The sequence below is a fragment of the Anguilla anguilla genome, chromosome 8 (assembly GCF_013347855.1).
Source record: "Anguilla anguilla isolate fAngAng1 chromosome 8, fAngAng1.pri, whole genome shotgun sequence".
In the NCBI taxonomy this organism is placed as follows: Eukaryota; Metazoa; Chordata; class Actinopteri; order Anguilliformes; family Anguillidae; genus Anguilla; species Anguilla anguilla.
Window position 1 is genome coordinate 33,685,670 of NC_049208.1, and position 25,831 is coordinate 33,711,500.

Sequence of the window (25,831 nt, forward strand, 5' to 3'; positions counted from 1 at the left end):
AGCTGACAGTCTACTCTTTCATTTCAAACTCAATGTGCTGGAGTACAGAGCCAAAACAACAAAATTGTTATTGTCCAAATTCTTACAGGCTATACTGTACCTAAGGTGCCAAGATCTGATATTGCAGATTGTAAAAGCAAAAATAAAATGAATCCAGATTCGAGAAATGAGGAACTTATGGTTTCGCCAGTGGTTACAAAACAGCAAAGGAAAAATACATATGCTTTATCCATGCTTTATTTAAGCCTAGAGTACACGGGTTTCAAAAACATATTTGTAATTTTGGCTTTCATGACCATTACTGATGTTCAGCTTGAATCTGAGAAGATTATGATGTTATCTCTGAAGTCAGAGCCCATTTTAAGTCACTTTTATTTTTGGGATCAAGGCAAACACTTACAAAAAGATAATCAGCTGCATGATGTCTATGTGACAATATCTGATCAGCAGAGAGGGACTGGTCAGTGGACAGCGACCAGCTGATCATAGAGCGGCATCAGTGCCTCTCGTTAAAGGAAATCTGTAATGTTTTCCAAACATGGCGACTTACTGCTGTTTGACCATCTGCTGAACTAATGCAGAAAGAGGACTTTAAATGGAGGATCCACCCACCGCTGGCTCCACCCACCCCTGTAACATGTTGCCCATAGGAGGAACTGGAACCTCTCAGAGCAGCCGTTAATCCGCCTTGCTCTATAAGCGCACAGCTGCGGGGAGGATGCTGAATGAGCCAATCAGTGAGCGGCTGTTCATCCCCTCGTTTCCTGTATTATCAGAGTTGAAACCAGATGTTTGCAGACACGCTTTCATTTTCACCAGAGTGGGTATTAGTCTCCAATCCTCAAGTTTTGTAGCATGCGTGACCAAAAAAAAAAATAGTGTAGGAAAATGTTGTAGGCAATGTAGAAAAGTGGAAAGTGTCTTTTTTTGTTTAGGTTTTGTTTAGGTTCAGGTCATCCTGGGCAGGTTGTGATGCCCCTTAATTATATTGCCCTACATGATCAGAGACATTTACAGTTACAGCATTCATGGTATCTGTGCTGTGTAGATGCATATATGGGCGCATTAATCTACTGGTCTGTGTGCATCTCTGGATAACATAAGTGAGAGAGATAGCATCAAAAGCTAAGATGTTTCTGTCTGCACACCTCAGGCTAAGTCTTCACGTCTCCGACAGTCTCTCATGCTGTAGGCAATAGTGTGTATTCACCCCTACAGGCAGAGTACTTGTGTTTGTCCTGAGCTGATCTATTTGCTACTAATGAAAAAAACATTAGATGTTTATGTGGAAAACACTTTTAGCGGCCGCGAATATTGGAAACATTATACCTCTGTAAAATGTCTGAGTGCCGTTAATGGAACCGTCGCGAGAGAGGAGGTCATAGTGACATCGTGCGTATGAGCTTGTGTGTGTTTTTCTTAGTGGTAAGATCTTGGAGTGACTACGTGTGCTGCTTTTCTTTCTCTACTTGCTGGTATAAATAACGGTCTTCAAAATGGTGCTTTCACAGTTCACCTTTGAATACGACCTCGTTCAATATCGGTTACGCGAGTTAACGTTCCATTTTGTGGCGGCCTTGTGAGGGGCATGGGATTTTATTGAGGAAAAAAATGGCACCAAGAGCGGACTCATTGTGAACAGATCCTTACCTAAATCTCAGAGACGGGGCGAGGGGGAGTCCGTTAGTGGGCTCAGCCTTGGCCCCGGGTCACATGATGAACGGCGCTCTGACAGCCTGTTTGCCTCCTCCGCAGTACGGCCGGTCAGACAGCTACCGCGTGGCCACCACACAGGATGCGGACGATAAGGACTCTCCCAAGAAGAAGAAGGGAAAAGACCTGGATGACCTGAAGAGGGAAGTACCATTGGTGAGTGTGCTACTATCTCTCTTTCACCACTATTTCTCTCTCAATGTCTGGACACACACACACATGCACGCACACACACGGACACACACACACACATGCACATGCACACACGTAAGCACACACACACACACACACACACAGTCACACACACACAAACCAGCATTCAGTTTCTTGGACTGTATTGACCTATGCTGGGAACTCCACACCACGAGTAAAGATAGCCACGTATAACTGACATCAATTCCTCTCCATGATCTTGGTCTTGAAAGTTAAACACAAGATGAGGTAACCTCCTTCAGAACTAATTGGTTTAGAAGGTCATGGCATTAAATGAATCAAATGGCCTGGCTTGTTGGGAATAGATAAATGTCATTAGCTAAATGACACCAAGGGACTTAATCACTTCCTCGCTGGCCTTTCTGGCTGAGTGTGTCAATAAACTTTCATTGCTTCTTATTGCTGTGTGTCTGTAAAACCTAAACTTAGCTCAACTATATGATCCAAGAGCACTTTTTGAATAGTACAGATAAGTATTCCTGCATACTGGATATACTGGAGGGATCCATTTATGTACTCAAGGGCAGTCTTGACAGTTTAGTTCAAAAGGGATTCTGTGCTGACCGAAGGGCATAGAACTATTACATAATAAAAAAAGAAAATTCAAGATTTCATGAACTGATCCAGTGCATGTGGTGAACATTATTCTCAATACTGTGATATGCTTTATTCTAGAGGCAGTCATAATTAGTTTTTAGCAGTTCCATGATACTAACGGGTATTGGTATACTGATGGATACTCTTTCTGTCTCTCTCTCTGTTCCCCCCCCCCTCTGCCCTGCCAGACGGAGCACAAGATGTCTGTGGAAGAAGTTTGCCGGAAATACAACACGGACATCGTCCAGGTGAGCGCCGCAGGCCCCTGACTCAGTGACTGGCGCATGCATGGCGACTGCGCGGGAGGCCGGTCACTTATAATTATGAATTGCTAATGAGGGTGTTAGCGAAGTGCTCACTGTAGCGCATCACGTCAGACGTATCATCAGTTGCTGAGATTTACCATTAATGTCGTTTTAATGAAAGCATGACAGAGTCGTTTTTTCTCTCAGGGCCAGACAAAGAGAAATCACTCAAGTAATAATTCCTTGATATGTGCAAACCCCATGGCTCTAAGAGCTCACTGATTGCCATGCATTATCTGCACATTAAATCTCCTGGGGAGATTCCTGTATGGATGCAGAGGAAACACTAGCCTATTCATTTTGTGTTAATGGCTACAGAGGGCCAATTGAGCAAGGTAGTTTATCTGAGAAGTTTATTGCTTCAGTAAATATCCTGCAGTTTAAATGGCTTGTAATGTAATGTAAATGCAATGTTTATTCTCTAAATGATCTTGTAAAGTATCTATATATCGTACCTTGTGAAAACGATCAAACAAAGCCTTCCTCTTCAGTGGCTGCTAGCCTGTGGAATGGTGCGTTTTCAGAACACAGGACAAAATCGGCATTTTACACTAATTCACTTACATTCTGATAGAACTTTTGCCATAATATGGCAACTCACAACAACAACACAATAAATGTACAGTATTTCATTCATAAATTTATTATTGAACTTGTTACAGAAGTAGGATGAAACAGCAGGATTAGCAGGATGAAATAAGATACAAATAATGTTTGTAAAAAATTTTTAAATAATTGGCGTTCTGATCAGAGCAAATATTTTGCCACGCGCTATTATTAAAAACAAGCCTTTGGAGCGATTTTTGTTTACTTTACTCAAGTTGAGCAAGCTAGCCAGAGCATTTTCAACTTTTCATTCAAATTACTGTAAGTGCTTTCTCTCTGAATCTTAGACTGCTACCAACGGCTGTGTAAATATTATGATTAATAAACTACACAAATGTCAGACACTGAAAGACGATTGGCTCAAAGAATCAAGTATAATTATTTTGTTGTGGTTGAAGTCTGGGTCATCGCCTGTTGTAATCTTAAAAAAAGACCTTGGAATACCTGCAATTATGGAGTGCAGTGTATTTGTTCCTGAATTTTTGTCTATTTTTTCGGCGTAAAAAAGCAGAATCCTACGATAATGTGATCACCGTTATTGTTTAGTGTAGTTTATAACAGTCATCATCATAATAATATATAATCATATATAATAACTTCTTAAAGACACTGTAGCAGCCAAAGGAGAGCATCCTTGGGCCTGATTCAGTCTCAAAACAATAAACATTGAACTACACATTTATATACACATATATATATATATTTAACATAAAATTTAGCAAAGACATTAATAAGTTATGTTGAGCGAATATCTAGTATTGGCTTAATGATTTTATTCAAATAAAATAAAATAAAACATTTTCCCATTTGGTTGAATCCACTGTGGTCATTGCACTTGAACCAGATAAATTCTCTCCATAGAAAATAAAAGAAATCATACGTGGCGCAGTGCTGCCATCTATTGTTGCAGAGGTGGAACTGAAACAATTCAACATTTATCCAACATTCATATCTTTAAATTATATTGAATTGTGAATGCATATTTTGAAAAAATGTTCACATGGTTGAAGAAGTTAGAGCACAAAAATTACAACACAAAGTCTTATGTAAGAAGTTCTAAGTGAAAATAGGAGCATTATTTTCTCCCTCATTAATTTTTCTCTCTGTCTTTCTCTCTTTTTCTCTCTGTCTCCCTCTCTCTCCCAGGGTCTGACCAATGCCAGGGCTGCAGAGTACCTGGCCCGCGATGGGCCCAATGCCCTCACCCCCCCTCCCACCACGCCGGAGTGGGTCAAGTTCTGCCGCCAGCTGTTCGGTGGCTTCTCCATCCTGCTGTGGACCGGAGCCATCCTCTGCTTTCTGGCCTACGCCATCCAGGCAGCCACCGAGGATGAGCCTGCAGGGGACAACGTAGGTCACAGGGATACACCCCCCAACCCTCAGTATCTCATACTGACTGTGTGTGTGTGTGTGCGTGTGTGTGTGTGTGTGTGTGTGTGCGTGTGTGTGTGTATGTGTGTGTGCCTGTGTGCGTGTATGCGTGTGTGTGTGTATGCATGTGTGTGTGTGCGTGCATGTGTGTGTGTGCGTGCGTGTGTGTGTGTGTGCCTGTGTGCGTGTATGTGTGTGTGTGTGTGTGTGTGTGTGTGTGTGTGTGCGTGTGTGTGTGTGTTTGTGTGTGCCTGTGTGCGTGTGTGTGTGTGTGTGTGTGTGCGTGCGTGTGTGTGTATGTGTGTGTGCGTGTGTGTGTGTGTGTGCCTGTGTGCGTGTATGTGTGTGTGTGTGTTTGTGTGTGTATGCGTGTGTGTGTATGCGTGTGCGTGTGTGCGTGCGTGTGTGCGTGTATGTGTGTGTGTGTGTTTGTGTGTGTATGCGTGTGTGTGTATGCGTGTGCGTGTGTGCGTGCGTGTGTGCGTGTATGTGTGTGTGTGTGTTTGTGTGTGTATGCGTGTGCGTGTGTGCGTGTGTGTGTGTGCGTGTATGTTTGGAGGGAGGTTAATGTAACCAATTCCAATTTAGAAGTTTATGAATGTAATAGTTGTGAAGATATGTCAGCTGTTAACTGTTCCCTGAGTCATGCAGTCAGTATTGATAACCATGTTTGAACTTAAATAACCTGCTCATCCTTAAAGTTACAATCTCGAAGATTTCTGTTTCGTTCTCTTTGGCGGTACCAATGGCGAAAAGAAGTAATTGCAGGTGTGTTTTTGGACCTCACTTCCCAGAGATCCAACCGGATCCAACCAGTGTCGCCTGTGTAACGTCAGTCAGTTGACACCTGGGCCACGCCAATTATAACACTATTTACTGAATAAAAAATGGTTGTTATAAGAGTAACGTTATGTACGCACTCATTCATTGTCTAACATTAGGCTAACTTAAGCTGCCTTTACACTGCCGAGCTGGGTTAATATGCTGTAGCAGACCTGGGGTAGAATTAGTGATGATCAATTTCCACAGACGTTCTTTATCCACCTTTTGCCCGGTATGAACATCTTTACACTGCAGAGAAGAATTTGTGGGATTCGCTGCGGCTCGTACAATTATGTATGTCCTGCACACTAAACAGTCTTTCTCCTGAATGATTGTTGTGTGATATTTTTGAAACAACTGCCTTGCAAAATGTTACCGCTGGTATTTCTGGTTTTGCTAGCTAAACTTTTCGAGAATAAAGCTGAGCTGGGTGTTAAATTAGCAATCAGAACAAGAATAATAAAACAAAAACAAAGGAGATTTCATCAAAAAAGGGCAAGGCTGAAGGACCATATGAGGAAGCGTAATAAAATAATAACGCTAATCCATACTGCTGTATTCTTTTATTTAGTTTTCTCCGGTTTGACATCTTTACACTGAAATCAGACCTGGCTCTGCTCCACCTATACCCCTGGTTAATGCTCTGTGTAAAGACGGCTTTATTCCGATCATTATAATATATTGATGAACTTGATGGCAATGTAAATAACGGTAACGTTAAGGCCAACTCAGATCAATGATTCGCAACGAGACAAAAGGTTTTAGAATGTTGCAGAGAAAATTGCAGCGGTGTGAACTGGTTAGTTGCAGAGTGTCTGAAGCCGTTGCCTGGGGTCTCAAAAGACCCACCTTGTCAAATCGCCAAGTGCAGTTAGAACGTTTACAATCAGACGTCTTGGAATTTTGCAAGTTGCATCCAGTCTCATAGCGAATCATTGATCTGAACTGACCTTTAGTTAGCTGCATTGCAACGTTGCAAATAGGTAGCATTGCATTCGAGAGACGTTTTTCGAGGTCGGTACCAGTCGGTAGCATTAGCTAGCGTTTTTTCTAATTGTTAGCTAGCTGACATTAAATTGTGTTAATTACATTAGCTAGCTAGTTAACGCAACGTTACCTGATATGAGAGAGGGATACTGTGCGCAACGTTGTCTAAACTAATGTTGCCTTTCTTGACATGGTCCGGTAGCTAGCGTTAGCTGTGCAAATAGCTAGGCTATGTAATTTAGTAACGTTACATTGTCATCAAATGTAATACGAAATCTACATCAACAAATAATATGACCTCATGTTACACAAAAACTTTTTAGGGTTCCATAACCCCCCCCCCCCCCCCCTTTCTCTGTTATTGTAACGCTAGCATACACCGGAAAAACCAGTACACCGCTCACACACAAGTGAGTTGAACAGCGAGCCTGTTTCGTTAGCTCCGCCTACCCTCTCTGGCGGACCAACCACTGATGGGTGATGGAAAACACGCCACTAACTATGCGCCGCTTGTGATTTTTTCCCGGGAATGTCGCCACAGACACCCAGTTCTTTAATCATAAATTATTATATTAATAATAATATAAATCAATATAATAATAGGCTAAATCACCATTGTGTTACTTAATTCGGCGATAGATAGTGACTTAACAGACATTTATTTTAATGAAAATCTTCAAGATTATTACTTTAAGGCAGATAGCTAAAATATGAGATGTATTTAAATCTGTTTGTTGCCAAATAAGCAAAATCACTTAGCCTTTATAGTCTGCTTAGCCCTTATAATCACCCATGAGCTTCACTAGTACATGCCAATCCTGCCAAATCACACAATATCCTTGTTTTTCCAAGTTGACTATTGCCACCCTGAATAATGGTTTTGAGGGACAGAGTGGAGTCTATGTGAAAGAAAGAAAGAAAAAGACAGATGACTCATGAATCTTGATTATTTCTCTGGAACATAAAAACAAAAGGAAGCATGAAGTGTATCAAAGTTAAACTTCAACAAAGTACCTCGACTGTTTTAGGAGAAGGTCTTCAACTTCTGTTCCAAAGGGATGGCAGGGAGTTCCAGTGAACTGAAGTTAGGTTGAGTGGATGTGATCTAATATCTCTCCTCCTCTGCCCTTCTCTCTCTGTCTCTCTCAGTTATATCTGGGCATCGTGCTGTCCGCTGTGGTCATCATCACCGGCTGCTTCTCCTACTTCCAGGAGGCCAAGAGCTCCAAGATCATGGAGTCCTTTAAGAACATGGTTCCCCAGGTAACGGCTCCCAAATTTTACTCCCTCTCTGTCTTTAGAGTTGCCCCCCTCTCCTCTATTACTGGATAGGGTGTCGGGCTACCGTGTTCAGGTGGACAGTGTGTTTCTGTGGTGAGTATGTCTCATACACATTGTGTATCTGTGGAAATAGATTATTTGTGTTTGTTTCCCATGTTTCTGTGGTTAGTGTGTATGCGGGCTAAGTTTGTTTCTGTGGTTAGTATGACTAGTCATTGGTTTGGCCTGCTCATGTGCGTGCGGTCAGTGTGCAATGCCGTAATGACCATTCCTGTTTGGTTCTGTGCAGCAAGCCCTGGTGATCCGCGAGGGGGAGAAGATGCAGATCAACGCGGAGGAGGTGGTGGGCGGAGACCTGGTGGAGGTGAAGGGCGGAGACAGAATCCCTGCTGACCTCCGCATCGTCTCCTCTCACGGCTGCAAGGTGCTGACCACGCCTGCCACCCAGTAATCTGCATTAGGGGCTAGTGGGTGGAGCAACCGGCAGAAAAGCAGTCATTACCAGGACAGGAGTTAAAGCTTGCCTCTGAGGGAGCTAGCAGTGACCAGCAGTCCCACAGCGGGCCCCATAGCTATCCACAGTGTCACCCAGGGAGGGAGGGGTCTACTTAGCAGGTACAAGAGGCGCTCCTCATTGTGGGCAAGAGCGCCCCCTTTGTCAGGAAAATGAAATATAGGGGAATACACTACACTCCTCATAGACACTGAGGAATGGATTCAGTCAACAGTATGGTTAGCAGACCTGGGTCAGATATGTATTTCTTTGGATTCAAATACTTTTCTGTGCTCTATTGATCTTGCCTGGTGTAACTGAGCCTGCCAATATGACCAGAAGGCAGGGTTTGCAATTCTTGAGTGTATTTCATTGGTTCCAATACGCCAGACAAGATCAGTAAAGCGTAGAAAAGTATTTGAATCCAAAACAAATACATATTTGACCCAGGCCTGATGGTTAGTAACCTGTTTTACTGACAATAATTAGGGATTTGGAGAATTTAGAAATCTTACTATTTAAAATACTACATATGTGGCTCTGGTAGGCTTTCATTATGTGCTGTGTGGCATATTCCATGTTGTTCACAGTGTATTTTCTGGCATACGCATTTTCTTCATAACGACTTGTTTTTCTGACAGGTGGACAACTCCTCCCTGACCGGAGAATCTGAGCCCCAGACCCGGTCACCTGACTGTACCCATGACAACCCACTGGAGACTCGCAACATTGCCTTTTTCTCCACCAACTGCGTTGAAGGTGCTGTATCCATGACAACTGCCTTTCCATCCATTTCCCCCCAGTCTCTGTCCTGAATTTTGCCTTTCTCTGTCACATTCTGTGAGCCAGCTGAGCTAAAGGTGCTGTCATGGCAACCACAGCTTTCTCCATTTTATCTATCTCTCATTTTGCACGCAGTCTTTCTCTCTCTCTCTCTGACTCTCTCCCTTGCTATCTCTCTGCTTCAGTGCCAGCACCATCTCAGACATCAAGACAGAGCCATTTACCTTCCCTTCTTCATTTGACACTCAATTCCAAGCTCCATTGGTTAATGTGCACCTGGGGCCTTTTTTTGTGAAAAATAATGAGCACTTTTAATGTACCACGCATTTATAATTAGATCTTGAAATGAATTTAAGCTGTCTTATAAAAATCAATAACCATTTCAAAATGGAGCCCAGGGAAAGTCGTAATTAGACATGCCAAGCCATCGCCAATTAAAGAGCCCTATAATTCTAATAATAATCTAATTTGCAAATGTTGTGTTTGTCCAACAACAACAACACTAAAAAAAACAACCAAACAGTGGAAACCATTTGATGATTACAAGTCCAATATCTGGCTTTTTACAACAAACCCAGGATCTGGTTTCTCAGCCTCTAATTCTAACCCCCAAATCATTAAATGTGAAACTGTAACTGATTGAGGATCAGAACTTGAGAGCAGCGCTTGTGGTCAGTGAATTGATTCCTCAGCTTGAAGAACTGATGTGGTGTCATGCTCATCAAAATGAGGGAAAGTACCCCAACTGGAAATATATAATTTTGTTTGAAACTTATTGTCACCTCCCACCAAAATGACATGGACTTCTGATACAATCTCAGGGTTCAAACTAGTTTGTATGGAGACAACCCTACATCGGTAGTATATTTAGAGATAATCTTATATTCTATGTCCCTGGTATGTTTTGGGACAGGATAATCCACATTGCGTAGCATGCTTAGAGACAACCCTGCCTGTGCTTTCATGTCCTAAAAAGCAGATATAACTCCAATATAAATAAATTCGTTTTTTGAAATATTTTTTCCAAGATTCAGCCACACATTAGTGCATAAGACTTTATTTGAGTTGAGTGTGATGATGGCCTTACTCAGTCACTCACAAGTTGAAACAGATAGCCATTGAAATACAAGTTAGGCATTTACCTGCATTCAGAGTGCTTCTGCTGCTGCGTGTGAGCCTCTCACACTAAGCCAGCGTTGTGTAACGGGCTCTGACCCCGCCCTCCCTCCCCCCGACGCGCGCAGGTACGGCACGCGGCATCGTGGTCTGCACCGGCGACCGCACGGTCATGGGCCGCATCGCCACCCTCACCTCGGGCCTGGAGACCGGCAAGACCCCCATCGCCAAGGAGATCGAGCACTTCATCCACCTGATCACGGGCGTGGCCGTCTTCCTGGGCGTCACCTTCTTCGTCCTGTCCATCGTGCTGGGCTACTCCTGGCTGGAGGCCGTCATCTTCCTCATCGGCATCATCGTGGCCAACGTGCCAGAGGGGCTGCTGGCCACCGTCACTGTGAGTGTCCCCTGATCTTAGGGCGACAGAACCAGTGCTGCCATTTTGCTGTCTGTGTCCCTTTCTCTTTATTTATAATTAATCATTTATTTATATCTTTTCATGCAGCTTAACCATTATGAAACAAAGTGAAGGAATATGTTAAAATTAATTCACTGTAAAAAAGTTACAAATAGAGACAAACAATAGTAATAATTAAAATAAGTAAAACATAACAATAAAAGATAGAACAAACACAATAAAACGGTAATTGTTTAACTTAGTATACTAAGTTAAAAGCACATATTTAGAAATGCATCACCAAAAGCGTAGGGAGGTTTGTCACCATGTTCCGGGCCTGTTGTGTGCCCCTGACGGTGAGTTGTTGTGTGGTTGTTGTGGTGCTGTACTATCCTGCACCTTGCGGTCGGTTGGCTAACCTGTGTGTGGCCCCGCCCTCCCCTGGCCAGGTGTGCCTGACCCTCACGGCCAAGCGAATGGCCCGCAAGAACTGCCTGGTGAAGAACCTGGAGGCCGTGGAGACCCTGGGCTCCACCTCCACCATCTGCTCCGACAAGACCGGGACCCTGACCCAGAACCGCATGACCGTGGCCCACATGTGGTTCGACAACCAGATCCACGAGGCCGACACCACGGAGGACCAGTCCGGTGAGGCGGCGTGTACACGTCTGCACACATACAGATCAACATGCACATTTACACTTAAACAAACACGTGTACACAAACAGATGCACATAGGTATGTGTACATTTAGGGCTGTGAATGTGCATTTGCGCATAAACACATGTACTTATGTGCATACACATGTATGTATGTATACCCTAGGGATGTTAATGATTAATGAAGTATTCTTCATTACACATTCACGTTGATCTAGCGATTAAGAACAATAATTGTATTTTAGGTAGCCTAATGTTTTCTCTTTCAAGAAAAATATGTTGTTTCTCTTTTGGAGAAAATGCAATGACTTAAATAGTCCACCAGATAGAGCTCTATAGATTCTAAACTACTGAGATTACATTACATTACATTACATTCATTTAGCAGACGCTTTTATCCAAAGCGACGTACAAAAAGTGCATTTTCATGATCGTAGACAACTGCTGAACACGGGTTCAGTAAGGTACAATTACTTATTTTGTAAAGCTATTTCTAGCCGAGAACAAAGAACACTATCCTGGTCTAACATCTGCAAAGCCAAACTAGGCAGAAGAATAAGCTAGAGTATTAGGACAAATACAATTTACCAAGAAGTGCAGGGATGGGACAACAATAGATATAGGCTTGGACACCTACATCTGGGTCCTGGTGCAGATACGGGCATTAATGCATCATAGGTACGCCGGAGAGACAGCGAGGGGGAAAGCATGGTTTCACTTCGAACATTCGATGACAAGAGCAAAGTTAACAATGTCATTTTTTGGGCTAGTGTTTAGCTATTGCTAGCCACAAGTTTCTTATAAATTAAAAGTGCAAATCTTGGTTTTTAAATATGTTTGCCATGCATTAGTCCTGAGCTACACAGCAGCCTTTTGGCATTTTGAAATGGCTGTGTTTTAATATATTACTAGATTGATGGTAATTTAAAGACCTATAACTGACTCCTTCATTGATTTCCTATGGAAATTTCCCCCTCAGGAGTTGGATTTATTTCAAGTGCCTAGGCAAGTTGTCTACCGCTATGTTCTATTTTCCTAGCCCATGCCTTGCATATGCCCTGTTGGAGACTGGAAATAATGGCCGCTTTCTGTGGGATTATTACAATAAGATTTTATAACTGCGAGAAAGTGTATTTAATTTATTATTGCACACATGAAGACTGAGCTAATTTATTACTGTTTTAATAGACTATTTAGTGTAGCATGCGGAAGGAAGAGACATTAAATTCTCTGAGCTGTTGATTATGTTGCCTAAATTTAGCAGTCATCTAAACAAATATTGCCTTATTTGTTCTAATGCGTTTTGAATGTGGAAGAAAATGAACCCGTTCAACAAAGCTTTTTGAGTCAGTACAACTGCTACATCTTGTGTCACTTGCATTTTTATTGGTGAGCTATATATCGTTAGTTAATGGAATTTACCTATCGATTATTCATTCTTTAACATTAAAATTAATCAGTCAAAGTTATTGTAAATTTGCATTCCTGGTATGTTCACATGCAGACATAAATACTCATATATACATACATAGACATAAAACTACACATATGGGCTAAGCATTCAAGCATATACACTCACCGGCCACTTCATTAGGTGACAGGAGTGGCACCCGGTGTGGTCTTCTGCTGCTGTAGCCCATCTGCTTCAAGGTTTGACGTGGTGTGCGTTCAGAGATGCTCTTCTGCATACCTCGGATGTAACGAGTGGTTATTTGAGTTACTGTTCTACTGTTACTTTCTATCAGCTCGAACCAGTCTGGCCATTTTCCTCTGACCTCTGCCATCAACAAGGCATTTTTGCCCAGAGAACTGCTGCTCACTGGATATTTTCTATTTTCGGACCATTCTATGTAAACCCTAGAGATGATTGTGCGTGAAAATCCCAGTAGATCAGCAGTTTCTGAAATACTCAAACCAGCCCGTCTGGCACCAACAACCATGCCACGTTCAAAGTCACTTAAATCACCTTTCTTCTCCATTCTGATGCTTAGTTTGAACTTCAGCAGATCGTCTTGACCATGTCTACATGCGTAAATGCATCGAGCTACTGTCACGTGATTGGCTGATTAGATATTTGCGTTAACGGGTGCAGTTTGCAGTTGAACAGGTGTACCTAATGAAGTGGCCGGTGAGCGTATATTCAACATAAACACATAAATATGTGCATATGTATATATAGACACTATGTGAAGTCTACGGAGATTGGAGAACCAAGCAGCTTACCTACAGTATCTCTGCTGGTCTGCCTTCAGTACCAGATCTACCTGACCAGCACTGTGTAAGACATGTAATGGTGCACTGGGCTGATCTCCATTCCAGCTGATCTCTGTTCATTAGGTCTGTTTCAGAAGTTAAATAGCTAATGACCGGCAAATTACAGTGTCTGCCTTACATCCTCTGAGAAATAAATCAGTATTTGGAGCTAACTTTTGCTCATTAATGCCCCTGAACCAAAAAAGGTTGTATTAAAATTCATGAGTTCATTTTAATTTGATTATTCATTAAAGAGATGTAATACATTTTAGGGCGTTTAATTAAACAACTAATTAAACTTTAATAAGATGGCTATTCCAAATTCAGGAAGATATTAGCAAAAATACGTAAAAGATTGCCTCTATCTGTTTTAGTACCAAAGTGCTTTTCCTTCACAAGGGAACTTCAAGTAAATATTTGGAAAATTTGGAAAAGTTTTCCTTGAACAGCTTAATAATATACTAAGGCAGAGACTGTCCTAGAGGGCAGCATGTTTTTTTTTAACTTAAATTAAGTGCTGAAACACATCAAAACCCAGAAGAAACCATGGACCTTCAGGATTCGAGTTTGAGATCCCTACACAAGGTGTTTTGAGAACCAAGACTAGTAAAGTGTATGGGATTAATGGAAAGGCAGAGTGGAGAGTAAAGAGTAATTCTTTGTGTGTTGGTGAGCCAGGGAAGTGACCCCTCACTCGCTCTGTTCTCCTCACCCAGGCACCTCCTTTGACAAGAGTTCCACCACCTGGGTGTCGCTGGCGCGCATCGCGTCCCTGTGCAACCGCGCCAGTTTCAAGGCGGGCCAGGAGCACATGCCCATCCTGAAGCGGGACGTGGCGGGCGATGCCTCCGAGTCGGCCCTGCTCAAGTGCATCGAGCTCTCCTGCGGCGCCGTCAAGGCCATGAGGGAGAACAACAAGAAGGTGGCCGAGATCCCCTTCAACTCCACCAACAAGTACCAGGTCAGTGAGTCACGCCCTACCCTGTTCAACCACACTATTCAGCCACACCAGAGAGAAGCACTGAGACAATGTTAACCCTATTCAACCACACTAGAGAGAAGCACTGAGACTGCATTAGCCCTATTCAAGCACACTAGAGAGAAGCACTGAGACAGCATTAGCCCTGTTCAACCACACTAGAGAGAAGCACTGAGCATTAGCCCTATTCAACCACACTAGAGAAGCACTGAGACAGCATTAGCCCTATTCAACCACACTAGAGAGAAGCACTGAGACAGCATTAGCCCTGTTCAACCACACTAGAGAGAAGCACTGAGCATTAGCCCTATTCAACCACACTAGAGAAGCACTGAGACAGCATTAGCCCTATTCAACCACACTAGAGAGAAGCACTGAGACAGCATTAGCCCTGTTCAACCACACTAGAGAGAAGCACTGAGCATTAGCCCTATTCAACCACACTAGAGAGAAGCACTGAGACAGCATTAGCCCTGTTCAACCACACTAGAGAGAAGCACTGAGCATTAGCCCTATTCAACCACACTAGAGAAGCACTGAGACAGCATTAGCCCTATTCAACCACACTAGAGAGAAGCACTGACAGGATTAGCCATATTCAGTCATACTAGAGAGAAGCACTGAGAGAGCATTAGCCCTATTCAACCACACCAGAGAGAAGCACTGAGACAGCATTAGCCCTATTCAACCACACTAGAGAGAAGCACTGACACAGGATTAATGCTATTCTACCACACCAGAGAGAAGCACTGAGACAGCATTATCCCTATTCAACCACACCACAGACAAGCAATGAGACGGCATTAGCCCTATTCAACCACACCAGTGAGAATTAGAGAGAATGTATTGAGTAATCATTTGCCCGGTTCACAGCCACCTCTGCTGTACAGTTGCGTTTCATAAATGCAGTAGTGCAGTGTTTTCCGTAGGCAGTAAAGGCCTACAGTAAACAGGCAGACACATAAAGACCCTGTAATGACCTGATCATTGACACGCCTCCAGCTCTCTGTGCACGAGACCGAGGACCCCAACGACAACCGCTACCTGCTGGTGATGAAGGGCGCCCCCGAGCGCATCCTGGACCGCTGCTCCACCATCCTGCTGCAGGGCAAGGAGCAGCCCATGGACGACGAGCTGAAAGAGGCCTTCCAGAACGCCTACCTGGAGCTGGGAGGACTGGGGGAGAGGGTGCTGGGTAAGACAGAGAGAGAGCAGATAGGGGAAGGACTGTGCTGGGTTACAGGGGAAAAGAGTGGTGGGTAAGACAGAGAGCAGATAGGGGAAGGAGCATGCTGGGTCACAGGGGAGAGGGTGCTGGGTAAGACAGAGAGCAGATAGGGGAAGGAGCATGCTGGGTCACAGGGGAGAGGGTGCTGGGTAAGACAGAGAGCAGATAGGGAAGGATCATGCTGGGTCACAGGGGAGAGGGTGCTGGGTAAGACAGAGAGAGAGAGCAGATAAGGCTAGGAGCATGCTGGGTCACAGGGGAGAGGGTGCTGGGTAAGACAGTGAGAGAGCAGATAGGGAAGGATCATGCTGGGTCACAGGGGAGAGGGTGCTGGGTAAGACAGAGAGAGAGAGCAGATAGGGAAGGATCATGCTGGGTTACAGGTGAGAGGGTGCTGGGTAAGACAGAGAGAGAGAGCAGATAGGGAAGGATCATGCTGGGTCACAGGGGAGAGGGTGCTGGGTAAGACAGAGAGAGAGAGCAGATAGGGAAGGATCATGCTGGGTTACAGGGGAGAGGGTGCTGGGTAAGACAGAGAGAGAGAGCAGATAGGGAAGGATCATGCTGGGTCACAGGGGAGAGGGTGCTGGGTAAGACAGAGAGAGAGAGCAGATAGGGAAGGATCATGCTGGGTCACAGGGGAGAGGGTGCTGGGTAAGACAGAGAGAGAGAGCAGATAGGGAAGGATCATGCTGGGTCACAGGGGAGAGGGTGCTGGGTAAGACAGAGAGAGAGCAGATAGGGAAGGATCATGCTGGGTCACAGGGGAGAGGGTGCTGGGTAAGACAGAGAGAGAGAGCAGATAGGGAAGGATCATGCTGGGTCACAGGTGAGAGGGTGCTGGGTAAGACAGAGAGAGAGAGCAGATAGGGAAGGATCATACTGGGTCACAGGGGAGAGGGTGCTGGGTAAGACAGAGAGAGAGAGCAGATAGGGAAGGATCATGCTGGGTCACAGGGGAGAGGGTGCTGGGTAAGACAGAGAGAGAGAGAGCAGATAGGGAAGGATCATGCTGGGTCACAGGGGAGAGGGTGCTGGGTAAGACAGAGAGAGAGAGCAGATAGGGAAGGATCATGCTGGGTCACAGGGGAGAGGGTGCTGGGTAAGACAGAGAGAGAGAGCAGATAGGGAAGGATCATGCTGGGTCACAGGGGAGAGGGTGCTGGGTAAGACAGAGAGAGAGAGCAGATAGGGAAGGATCATGCTGGGTCACAGGGGAGAGGGTGCTGGGTAAGACAGAGAGAGAGAGCAGATAGGGAAGGATCATGCTGGGTCACAGGGGAGAGGGTGCTGGGTAAGACAGAGAGAGAGAGCAGATAGGGAAGGATCATGCTGGGTCACAGGGGAGAGAGAGTGCTGGGTTGTGTACTGTACATGCATGTGTGTGCATTTGTGTTTATTCCCATTCTCACTGATTTTTGTTATGATATTTATTTAGTGTGCTGTATTGGGAGGGAGAGTGAGAGGGAGAGAGACAAAACAGAGAAAGAGAGAGATCGTGGTGGGTGAATGGGGAGCTGTACTGGGGAAGAGGGAGGGAGAGAGGATTTCTAAACACATGAACAGTCTGTCACTGCACTAATGGGGTGTTGAGAGAAAAAGAGCTGCCCTGTTGTGAGGCAGGACATAGGGAGGTAGATGTGGATTTCAGGACAGGTCTCACCCCCAGGCCACGCCCCCCTCTTTCTCCCCACAGGGTTCTGTCACGTCCTGTTGGCAGAGGACAAGTACCCCAAGGGCTTTGCCTTTGACTGCGACGACGTCAACTTCCAGACGGACAACCTGTGCTTCGTGGGCCTGATGTCCATGATCGACCCGCCCCGCGCCGCCGTGCCCGACGCCGTTGGCAAGTGCCGCTCCGCCGGGATCAAGGTCATCATGGTGACCGGGGACCACCCCATCACCGCCAAGGCCATCGCCAAGGGTGTCGGCATCATCTCCGAGGGCAACGAGACTGTGGAGGACATTGCTGCTCGGCTCAACATTCCAGTCAGCCAGGTCAACCCCAGGTAAAGACTTACACACTTACGCACTTACACACTGTCACATGCGCACACATGCTCTTAGTCAGCCAGGTTAACCCCAGGTAACAACGTACACACTTACACACTGTCACATGGACACACATACATGTAGACACATGCAACATGCATGCCCTCAGTCAGCCAGGTCAGCCTCAGGTCACACACATACACATGCAGCACACATGTACATGTAGATAATGACATGCCCTCAATTAGTCATGTCATCCCCAGATAACACACACACACACACACACACACATTAATGCACAGTCGCAGATGGTGGACATTAAGCGCTACATTAGCGTTATTTGAGCGCACGTGCGTGCGTGTGTGTGTGTGTGACAGGGATGCCAAGGCCTGCGTGATCCACGGCACAGACCTGAAGGACCTGTCCCAGGAGCAGATGGACGAGATTCTGAGGAACCACACCGAGATTGTCTTCGCCAGGACCTCCCCGCAGCAGAAGCTCATCATCGTGGAGGGCTGCCAGAGACAGGTGAGCTGACCGAGGAGAGCCTCAGAGTGTGAGAGTCTCAGAGTCACTGAGGAGAGCTGAGAAAGTTTTAACCTCAGCGAGTCAGAGTCCAAGGCCCACAGAGCCAAGTTACCAGAAGAAAAAGGCCTCCGGAAGTTTCCCAATGGTGACTCCTCTCCCCCTCTCTCACACCCTTTCCTCAGGGGGCCATTGTGGCTGTAACAGGGGACGGTGTCAATGACTCCCCCGCCCTGAAGAAGGCCGACATCGGCGTCGCCATGGGGATCTCCGGCTCAGACGTGTCCAAACAAGCGGCCGACATGATCCTACTGGACGACAACTTCGCCTCCATCGTCACCGGCGTGGAAGAAGGTGGGGAAGGGGCGTGTCCCCTGGGGGGTGGAGCAGGTGGCTGCAGTAGGACAGAACCACCTTTGGGCCGGGGAGCCACAGCTGATGCAGTCTATGCCACTGTTCCACAGGTCGCTTGATCTTTGATAACCTGAAGAAGTCCATCGCTTACACCCTGACCAGCAACATCCCCGAGATCACGCCCTTCCTCTTCTTCATCTTGGTCAACATCCCTCTGCCCCTCGGCACCATCACCATCCTCTGCATCGACCTGGGCACTGACATGGTGAGAGCCAAACCGCACACACACATCGCACACGCACACTACACGCCCAGTACACACCCTATACAATCTCTGTACACTGCACGCGCTGTTTAAGATGCATTTCCTGCTAGCATTTAAGCATTTGAACGTGCCTGTCCGTCACTCCCAGGTGCCGGCCATTTCCCTGGCCTATGAGGCGGCTGAGAGTGACATCATGAAGAGGCAGCCCAGAAACCCGCGTGTGGACAAGCTGGTGAATGAGAGGCTGATCAGCATCGCCTATGGACAGATCGGTGCGTCCTTCACCCTTGGTTAAATACAAACCTAAACTGCACCATTTCGCTATCTTTTATCATATCTGGGACTGAATGTACAAGGGCCCTGCCTATTATATACGAGACAATCTGTTTGCAGGGAGCTGGTGCTGCTGGTAGAGTGGCTGAAATGGATGTGCTAATGGGGATTAAAGATTCAGTGTTCCTATAAGGGGTGTGGTCATGGACACAGTATTCTTTCCGTAACCGTACAGGTATGATCCAGGCTCTGGGTGGATTCTTCAGTTATTTCGTGATTCTGGCGGAGAACGGCTTCCTGCCCTCTCTGCTGGTGGGCATCCGCCTCAACTGGGACGACCGCTCCACGAACGACCTGGAGGACAGCTACGGCCAGCAGTGGGTCAGTGCACACACCCGGCCTTCCACCCTCGTCTCTCTCTCTCACACTCTCTCTCTCTCTCTCTATATATCTGTCTCTCTCATTTCCTCTCACTGTCCTTCCTATCACTGTCTCCATCAAAGGACAAGGGGAACATTTATTATCTTTTCAGCATTACGTCACCATGAGTAATAACACCGTCTGCACTGCACATAGTAATCTCATCATCTGGGCCACTGAAGAGAAACGAGACAAATTAGCAATAACAAGTATAATTGTCTTTCCCAGAAAATAATTTAGTCACATCAGTAATCTTTTTTTGGTGTGTTTTTCTGTCTCTATCTCTGTCTCTCTCTGTCTCTCTTTCTCTCTCTCTCTCTCTCTCTCTCAGACCTACGAGCAGAGGAAGATCGTGGAGTTCACGTGTCACACGGCCTTCTTTGTGAGCATCGTGGTGGTGCAGTGGGCGGACGTCATCATCTGCAAGACCAGGCGCAACTCCGTTTTCCAGCAGGGCATGAAGTGAGCGCGGCCGCTGGCTCTGCCCGAGCCCTCATGAGTTCCCATCTCAGCACAGACGCCTCGCTCTCTGCCTCTTATTTACTGCACAGATGTGTCTGGCACATTGGTCTGAGTCTCTGTTTGTCACCCCCTTACAGAAATAAGATCCTGATTTTTGGGCTGTTTGAGGAGACTGCCTTAGCTGCCTTCCTGTCCTACTGCCCGGGCATGGATGTGGCCCTCAGGATGTACCCCCTCAAGTGAGTGCCCCCAGATCTGTTAAACGCACACCCTGCATCCCCCCGTCCGTCCAGAGAGCACGCTGAGCAGTGACTGTGTGTCTCTCTCTCCTCTCTCAGGCCCAGCTGGTGGTTCTGCGCATTCCCCTACAGTTTCCTCATCTTTGTTTACGATGAAATACGAAAACTCCTCCTGCGCAGGAACCCTGGAGGTACTGAGCCAGACAGGCAACAGCTTACATACACACACACACACACATACATACACGCACACACACAAACGCACACACACACACACTTACACACGCACGCACGCACGCACACACGCACGCACGCACGCACACACACACGCATACACACACACACACACACACACACACACACACACACACATACACGCACACTCACACACACACACACACACACGCACACATACACACACGCACGCACACGCACACACACTCTCACACACACACACATACACACACACGCACACACGCACACATACGCACACACATACACAAACACACACGCACACACACAACCGCACATGTGCACACACGCACACATACACACACACGCATGCACACAAAGACACGTACACAGGCACGCACACACGCATACACACACGCACACACACACAGGCACGCATGCACATGCACACATACACACACACACAGGCACACGCATACACACACACACACACACACACACACACATACGCACACACACAACCACACATGCACACACACACACACAACCGCACATGCACACACACACACACAACCTCACGTGCACACACACGCACACACACACATGCACGTACACACACACGCACAACCACACATGCACACACACGCACACAGAGACACGTACACAGGCATGCACAAACGCATACACACACACGCGCACACACACGCACACACATATGCACGTACACACACACGTATACACACACACGCACACACACACATTCACGCATGCACACACACACACACACACACACGCTCACACACGGACACACACGCGCACACACACAGGTACGCACATACACACAGGCACGCACGCACACACTCACACACACACACATACTGCGTGTGAAAGATGGACTCATAAGCAGTGTCCCTGTGGGGCTTCATTCCATTTGCGGGAAGTGTCTTTCTGAATGATTGAATTTTGTTAAATTATTCATATCTTCTGCAAAATCTTCTGCTTGAAATGGTTTGCACAGAATATTTGAATGTCTTGCCTTTGAAATAACCTTCCAGTAACAGGGACTCCCCCTCTCTCTCTTCCTCTCTCTTGCTGCAGGTTGGGTGGAAAAAGAAACATACTATTAAAAGATCAGTCTCTACTCATCCCCCTTCATCCTCCCTGTCTCTCTATCTCCCTTTCCCCCACTCCCTCTCAACGCAACACTTCACACAAAAATGACAAAGCTAAAAGAAAATGTCAAAAGTGCTCCCATCCCTAACTCAAAATCGGAGAAGAGGAGAGAGGAAACACTGCCGGAGAAAAGAGGGACACGACCTGCCACGACTCCTGTCCTCCCTCTCTCTCTATCTATCTCTCTCTCTCCCTCTCTCTCTCTCTGACATTCCATCCATCTCTATACCCAAAGACTACAGCATAAGACCTACCACCAGAACTGTTACAGTCTTTATATCCTCTTCTAGTACTGTTCATGTGTGCTGTTACACTGCAGTGTGTACATGGATAAGGGTGGTGGTTACACAACTCTATCTACAAATGGCAGCTGTATATTGGTAACGTAGAGTGAAGGAGCCCTAGTGTGCCGTGAATGTCTCAGTTCTGTGAATATGACATTTCCCCCCACCCCCGCCCCCGTCCCCTTTTCACCCTCCCTTCCCTCCTTTCATTTTCCTCCATCTTCTGTTCATATGCCCCCCCCTCACCTCCCATTCAAGCCATTGGTAAAGGTGGACCACAAGAGCCAGTGAAAGAACCGACCAATCATAATACTAGGCTCCTTCTGTTATAGAGGAAAACGGGCGTGTTCTTACACCCCCCCCTCTGCGTTTTACAGTAATACTCGCCTCCTTCAGCTGTAGAGGAACGAGGGCGTGTTCTTACAGCCCTCCGCATTTCTCCTCTTTCCTGCCAGTTCAGTCGCAGTGATGTCATTTTGTTTCTTTTCTTAGCCGCTGAGACTGAATGATTTTTATTTAAATGTTTTTTTATTTCAGGGGGGTGTGTGAGAGTCGATTCCCTCATTTGGACATGACCACTCTTTCTCTTTCGCACCCTCCTTCCCTCCTCCCTTACCTTTATCTCTCTCTCTCTCCTACTGCCAGTCTGTCTGTCTGTCTGTCTGTCTGTGTGCACTGTGAGAACCATTGTCCTTGTTGACTTCCTACCCTGTTGGAAAAAAAAAAAATCAATCTTTCTGTGTTCTAGGAAAAAAAAAAGATTTCTCCTTCAATTTCAATAATTAAATAAAAAGGAAAAAACTAAAAAGGACAAAAAGAACTTGCAAAAGAATCAATGACAGAAATGAAAATAAAATGAAGGATCTCTCTTTTTTTCTGTTTGGGCTCTGATTTGTCTTTTACTGGGTTTTTAAAAAAGCCACAAGGCTTTTCCCACAGAACGGGATCGGAAAGCAGGCTGCTCCCATGGTGTCCACAGGTCTGTTCGGCATCACTGAAGCACACATCACAAACCTAATAAGTAAACAAAACAAACGTGTTAAACCCTGCAAACCTGGTCCAGCATCTGATGGTTTTAGTTGTTATTCAACACTTAATCGATCAGTAAAAAGGACTGATTGCACAGTTAGCTTACCAAACCTGGTTACTTGGGTCTGAAGTTGTTGCTGATTTTAAGGTGAAAACAACAACAAAAAACAAGACCCCGTGGCACTTCAAGACCAGAGTTACAGGCCCTCGTTCTAAATCATTAGAACAGGCTTGCCACTCTGCAATGGCCACTACCTAGAAATATCCCTGGATCTCAAGACAAGCTGTACTTCCAACTCTGAAAGACTTAAGTCTTACCATCATGGGCATTTCACTAAAATCTTTTCTCTGTAATCACTATTCACTTAAATTTGTCTGTTTACATTTATATGTCAGTAGAAGAATGCAATTCTTTTCAAAATCACCTTTAAAATGTAATAACCATTTGAAAACATACCCTTGAGAAAGTGTTATGGAGGTATACATACATGCATTAGATACATACAAGACACATGCTAGTATGTCTTATGTCACTTTCCCTAGGTTTTTGTCTTCCAGAATATGCAACTGCAATTTCAGCAAGACACTGAAGTTTTCAGTGATTTAACAAGCATTAAATGGTAAGCTTCATTTGAGAGGAACGATGAGCCTTTTGGGGTGAATCCTACAGTCACCAAGCACCAACAACAGAGACTGGACTTTTAGCTTTAAAAATGACATCACATTTATTATCTGAAAGTGATATAAAATAGTGAACAAATTATCTAAGCTTTAAGGTAAACTATTTATTTGTGAACTTAGGCTTGTGAGAGTACACAGCTCAATTATAAAGTGGATGGCTGTAAGATTTAGTGAATAGAATAGAATTCAGAGATGTAATGTATTAGTCTTCCTGTTTTGCCTCAGAGACAGGAAATTTGTTGGTGTGAAAATGTTCTTAAAATCTGCTAAAGAAAGGATATTAAGACTACCCGCATGACGTCAGAAGTGCTCACTAATGTGCTTACCACTACAACTGCTATAATGAGTCTACATGTGAACCATGCCATGACTCATATTTTCCAGGATTAGTTACTAACTACACTCCTAGCAGTTGGTGGGCAGAATGCAATTTGTCTTTCAGTACGTGTTCAAAAGACTTTTCCAAAGGCACTAATTTATAATTATGCCTGATTGCATATCATTTAAATAGCATTATATATGAGAATACAAGTGACAGTGTATTCTCACATACAAGTCATCAACAAGCCTGCAATTAGAGGTGTGATGTATTATGAAAACTATAAAAATATACCAATACCACTACAGGTCCCTCTAGTTATCAAAAGAATGGTGCAGCTTTCAGCTTCAGCTGTGTTACACACTCCTCTTAAGAACTACACACACACACTGAACACATCAAACACAGAACAAGCACATATTATTTCCCCACTGTGAATGTGTTCATTCTCCACTCTAATAAACACAGACACACACACACACGCTATCACACACACACACATGCGCGCGTGCACACACACACACACACACACACACATGCTCTAATCACAGAGGCACAGATAGGCATTCACTCCCCCCTGCTCTCATCTCTCCTCCGGGTGGATGTCCTCCAATCGCACGCCATCGCCTCCCATCTCTGAGCAATGCACTGATCTCTCCGCTCCATTACTCCGCGCGACGAAATATCGATCGCCTGCCTTTGCCGCAGTGTGGAGAGAGACATGGGGGAACATTCTCCGAGGTCATCTCCTTGGCAACAGGAGGACGGGTCACACGGTTGCCATGGCTCCTAGGTCACAGGCGTAAGGAAGGATGGGGGAGGACCCACAATTGGGGCTGTGTGTTCACACCAATAAGTAATAAGCTTTTCCCATTTAAGACCAGTTCTGTAACAGATAAATGAAAGTGAAATCATTTAGAGGTCAGACCTGCAAACATGAAAAGCCCAAATAATTTACTTAATAGGTATGTGCTCCAGTTGTTATGAATGCTTTTTCCCCCCAAACATCACACAAGGATAAAGTAATATTCAATATCCACATCCTTTGGTAAATTTATTCCCCAATTGTGTAAATAGTCTTTATCCATAACCATTTTACTACTACTTGTGCTTATCCTTAAAAAAATGTTTTTCTTCTTCTCAAGGTTTCAAAATGCACTATCATATCCTTCCTCCATAAACTTGGGGGTGAGCGCAGTCAAGCTCGTGCTCTTCTCCGAAGCGTGCGCTACCTCCAGCTTTTTAATTTCACACTCGCCGTGCTGTGCTGCCTGTGCCATTTAACGCGTAGCTGGCGCAGGCACGCTGGGCGCCCGATCGATAAGAGGAATCGCCGGTGTGCAATGAGGACGGTCACACCAACCGTAACTCTTCCTCTCACGGCTACGCTAAAGGCTAATCGTGCGCTGCCTGGCGGAGCTGCCAGCCAGTCGGCAGTGGTGATCAGGATTTCATACCAGCTGTTGGGGCGGATATGACAGAAAGCCTGTATTTTAACTGCCATCCAGCAGCCCCATAGCATGCTTTAGTACGCAATTTCACATAATAGTCGTACCTAAATTATTGCTTTAGTTTATATTAGAATGTTTTATATTAGTATGGGAGAAAGATTAATTAGAAGAGAAATTCAAGATGAATACAGCCAATGCAATATTCACAGCACCTACAGAAATGGGCACCGAGCAGCGAATCTGGAGGGCGAATGCAGATGTCCCAGCTGTCAGTCAGGTCTTGTTTTGATGTGGAAGAGCAGGCAGGCAGTCCTTGGAGGGCAGCTCTCTGCTGCTCTGCATGCTGTGACCCCCAGCTGTCATCCCCCC

At 45.4% G+C, this 25,831-nt stretch overlaps 1 protein-coding gene across 1 annotated transcript in view; it reads left to right on the forward strand.

Annotated features, from left to right (window-relative positions):
- LOC118234122 (sodium/potassium-transporting ATPase subunit alpha-3-like) overlaps window positions 1-22,757 on the forward strand; it is a 35,104-nt gene extending 12,347 nt beyond the window's left edge. Inside the window, exons 2-21 of the mRNA XM_035430470.1 lie at window positions 1,756-1,869; window positions 2,712-2,771; window positions 4,581-4,784; window positions 7,764-7,877; window positions 8,185-8,319; window positions 9,030-9,147; window positions 10,416-10,684; window positions 11,134-11,332; window positions 14,313-14,557; window positions 15,578-15,770; window positions 17,500-17,812; window positions 18,173-18,323; window positions 18,506-18,674; window positions 18,785-18,939; window positions 19,088-19,211; window positions 19,448-19,593; window positions 19,964-20,094; window positions 20,232-20,333; window positions 20,433-20,524; window positions 21,624-22,757. Of these exons, the coding sequence (XP_035286361.1) occupies window positions 1,756-1,869; window positions 2,712-2,771; window positions 4,581-4,784; window positions 7,764-7,877; window positions 8,185-8,319; window positions 9,030-9,147; window positions 10,416-10,684; window positions 11,134-11,332; window positions 14,313-14,557; window positions 15,578-15,770; window positions 17,500-17,812; window positions 18,173-18,323; window positions 18,506-18,674; window positions 18,785-18,939; window positions 19,088-19,211; window positions 19,448-19,593; window positions 19,964-20,094; window positions 20,232-20,333; window positions 20,433-20,524; window positions 21,624-21,652 (3,063 nt within the window). The 3' untranslated portion in view covers window positions 21,653-22,757. The remainder of the gene's footprint in view (window positions 1-1,755; window positions 1,870-2,711; window positions 2,772-4,580; window positions 4,785-7,763; window positions 7,878-8,184; window positions 8,320-9,029; window positions 9,148-10,415; window positions 10,685-11,133; window positions 11,333-14,312; window positions 14,558-15,577; window positions 15,771-17,499; window positions 17,813-18,172; window positions 18,324-18,505; window positions 18,675-18,784; window positions 18,940-19,087; window positions 19,212-19,447; window positions 19,594-19,963; window positions 20,095-20,231; window positions 20,334-20,432; window positions 20,525-21,623) is intronic.
- Window positions 22,758-25,831: the final 3,074 nt, after the last annotated feature.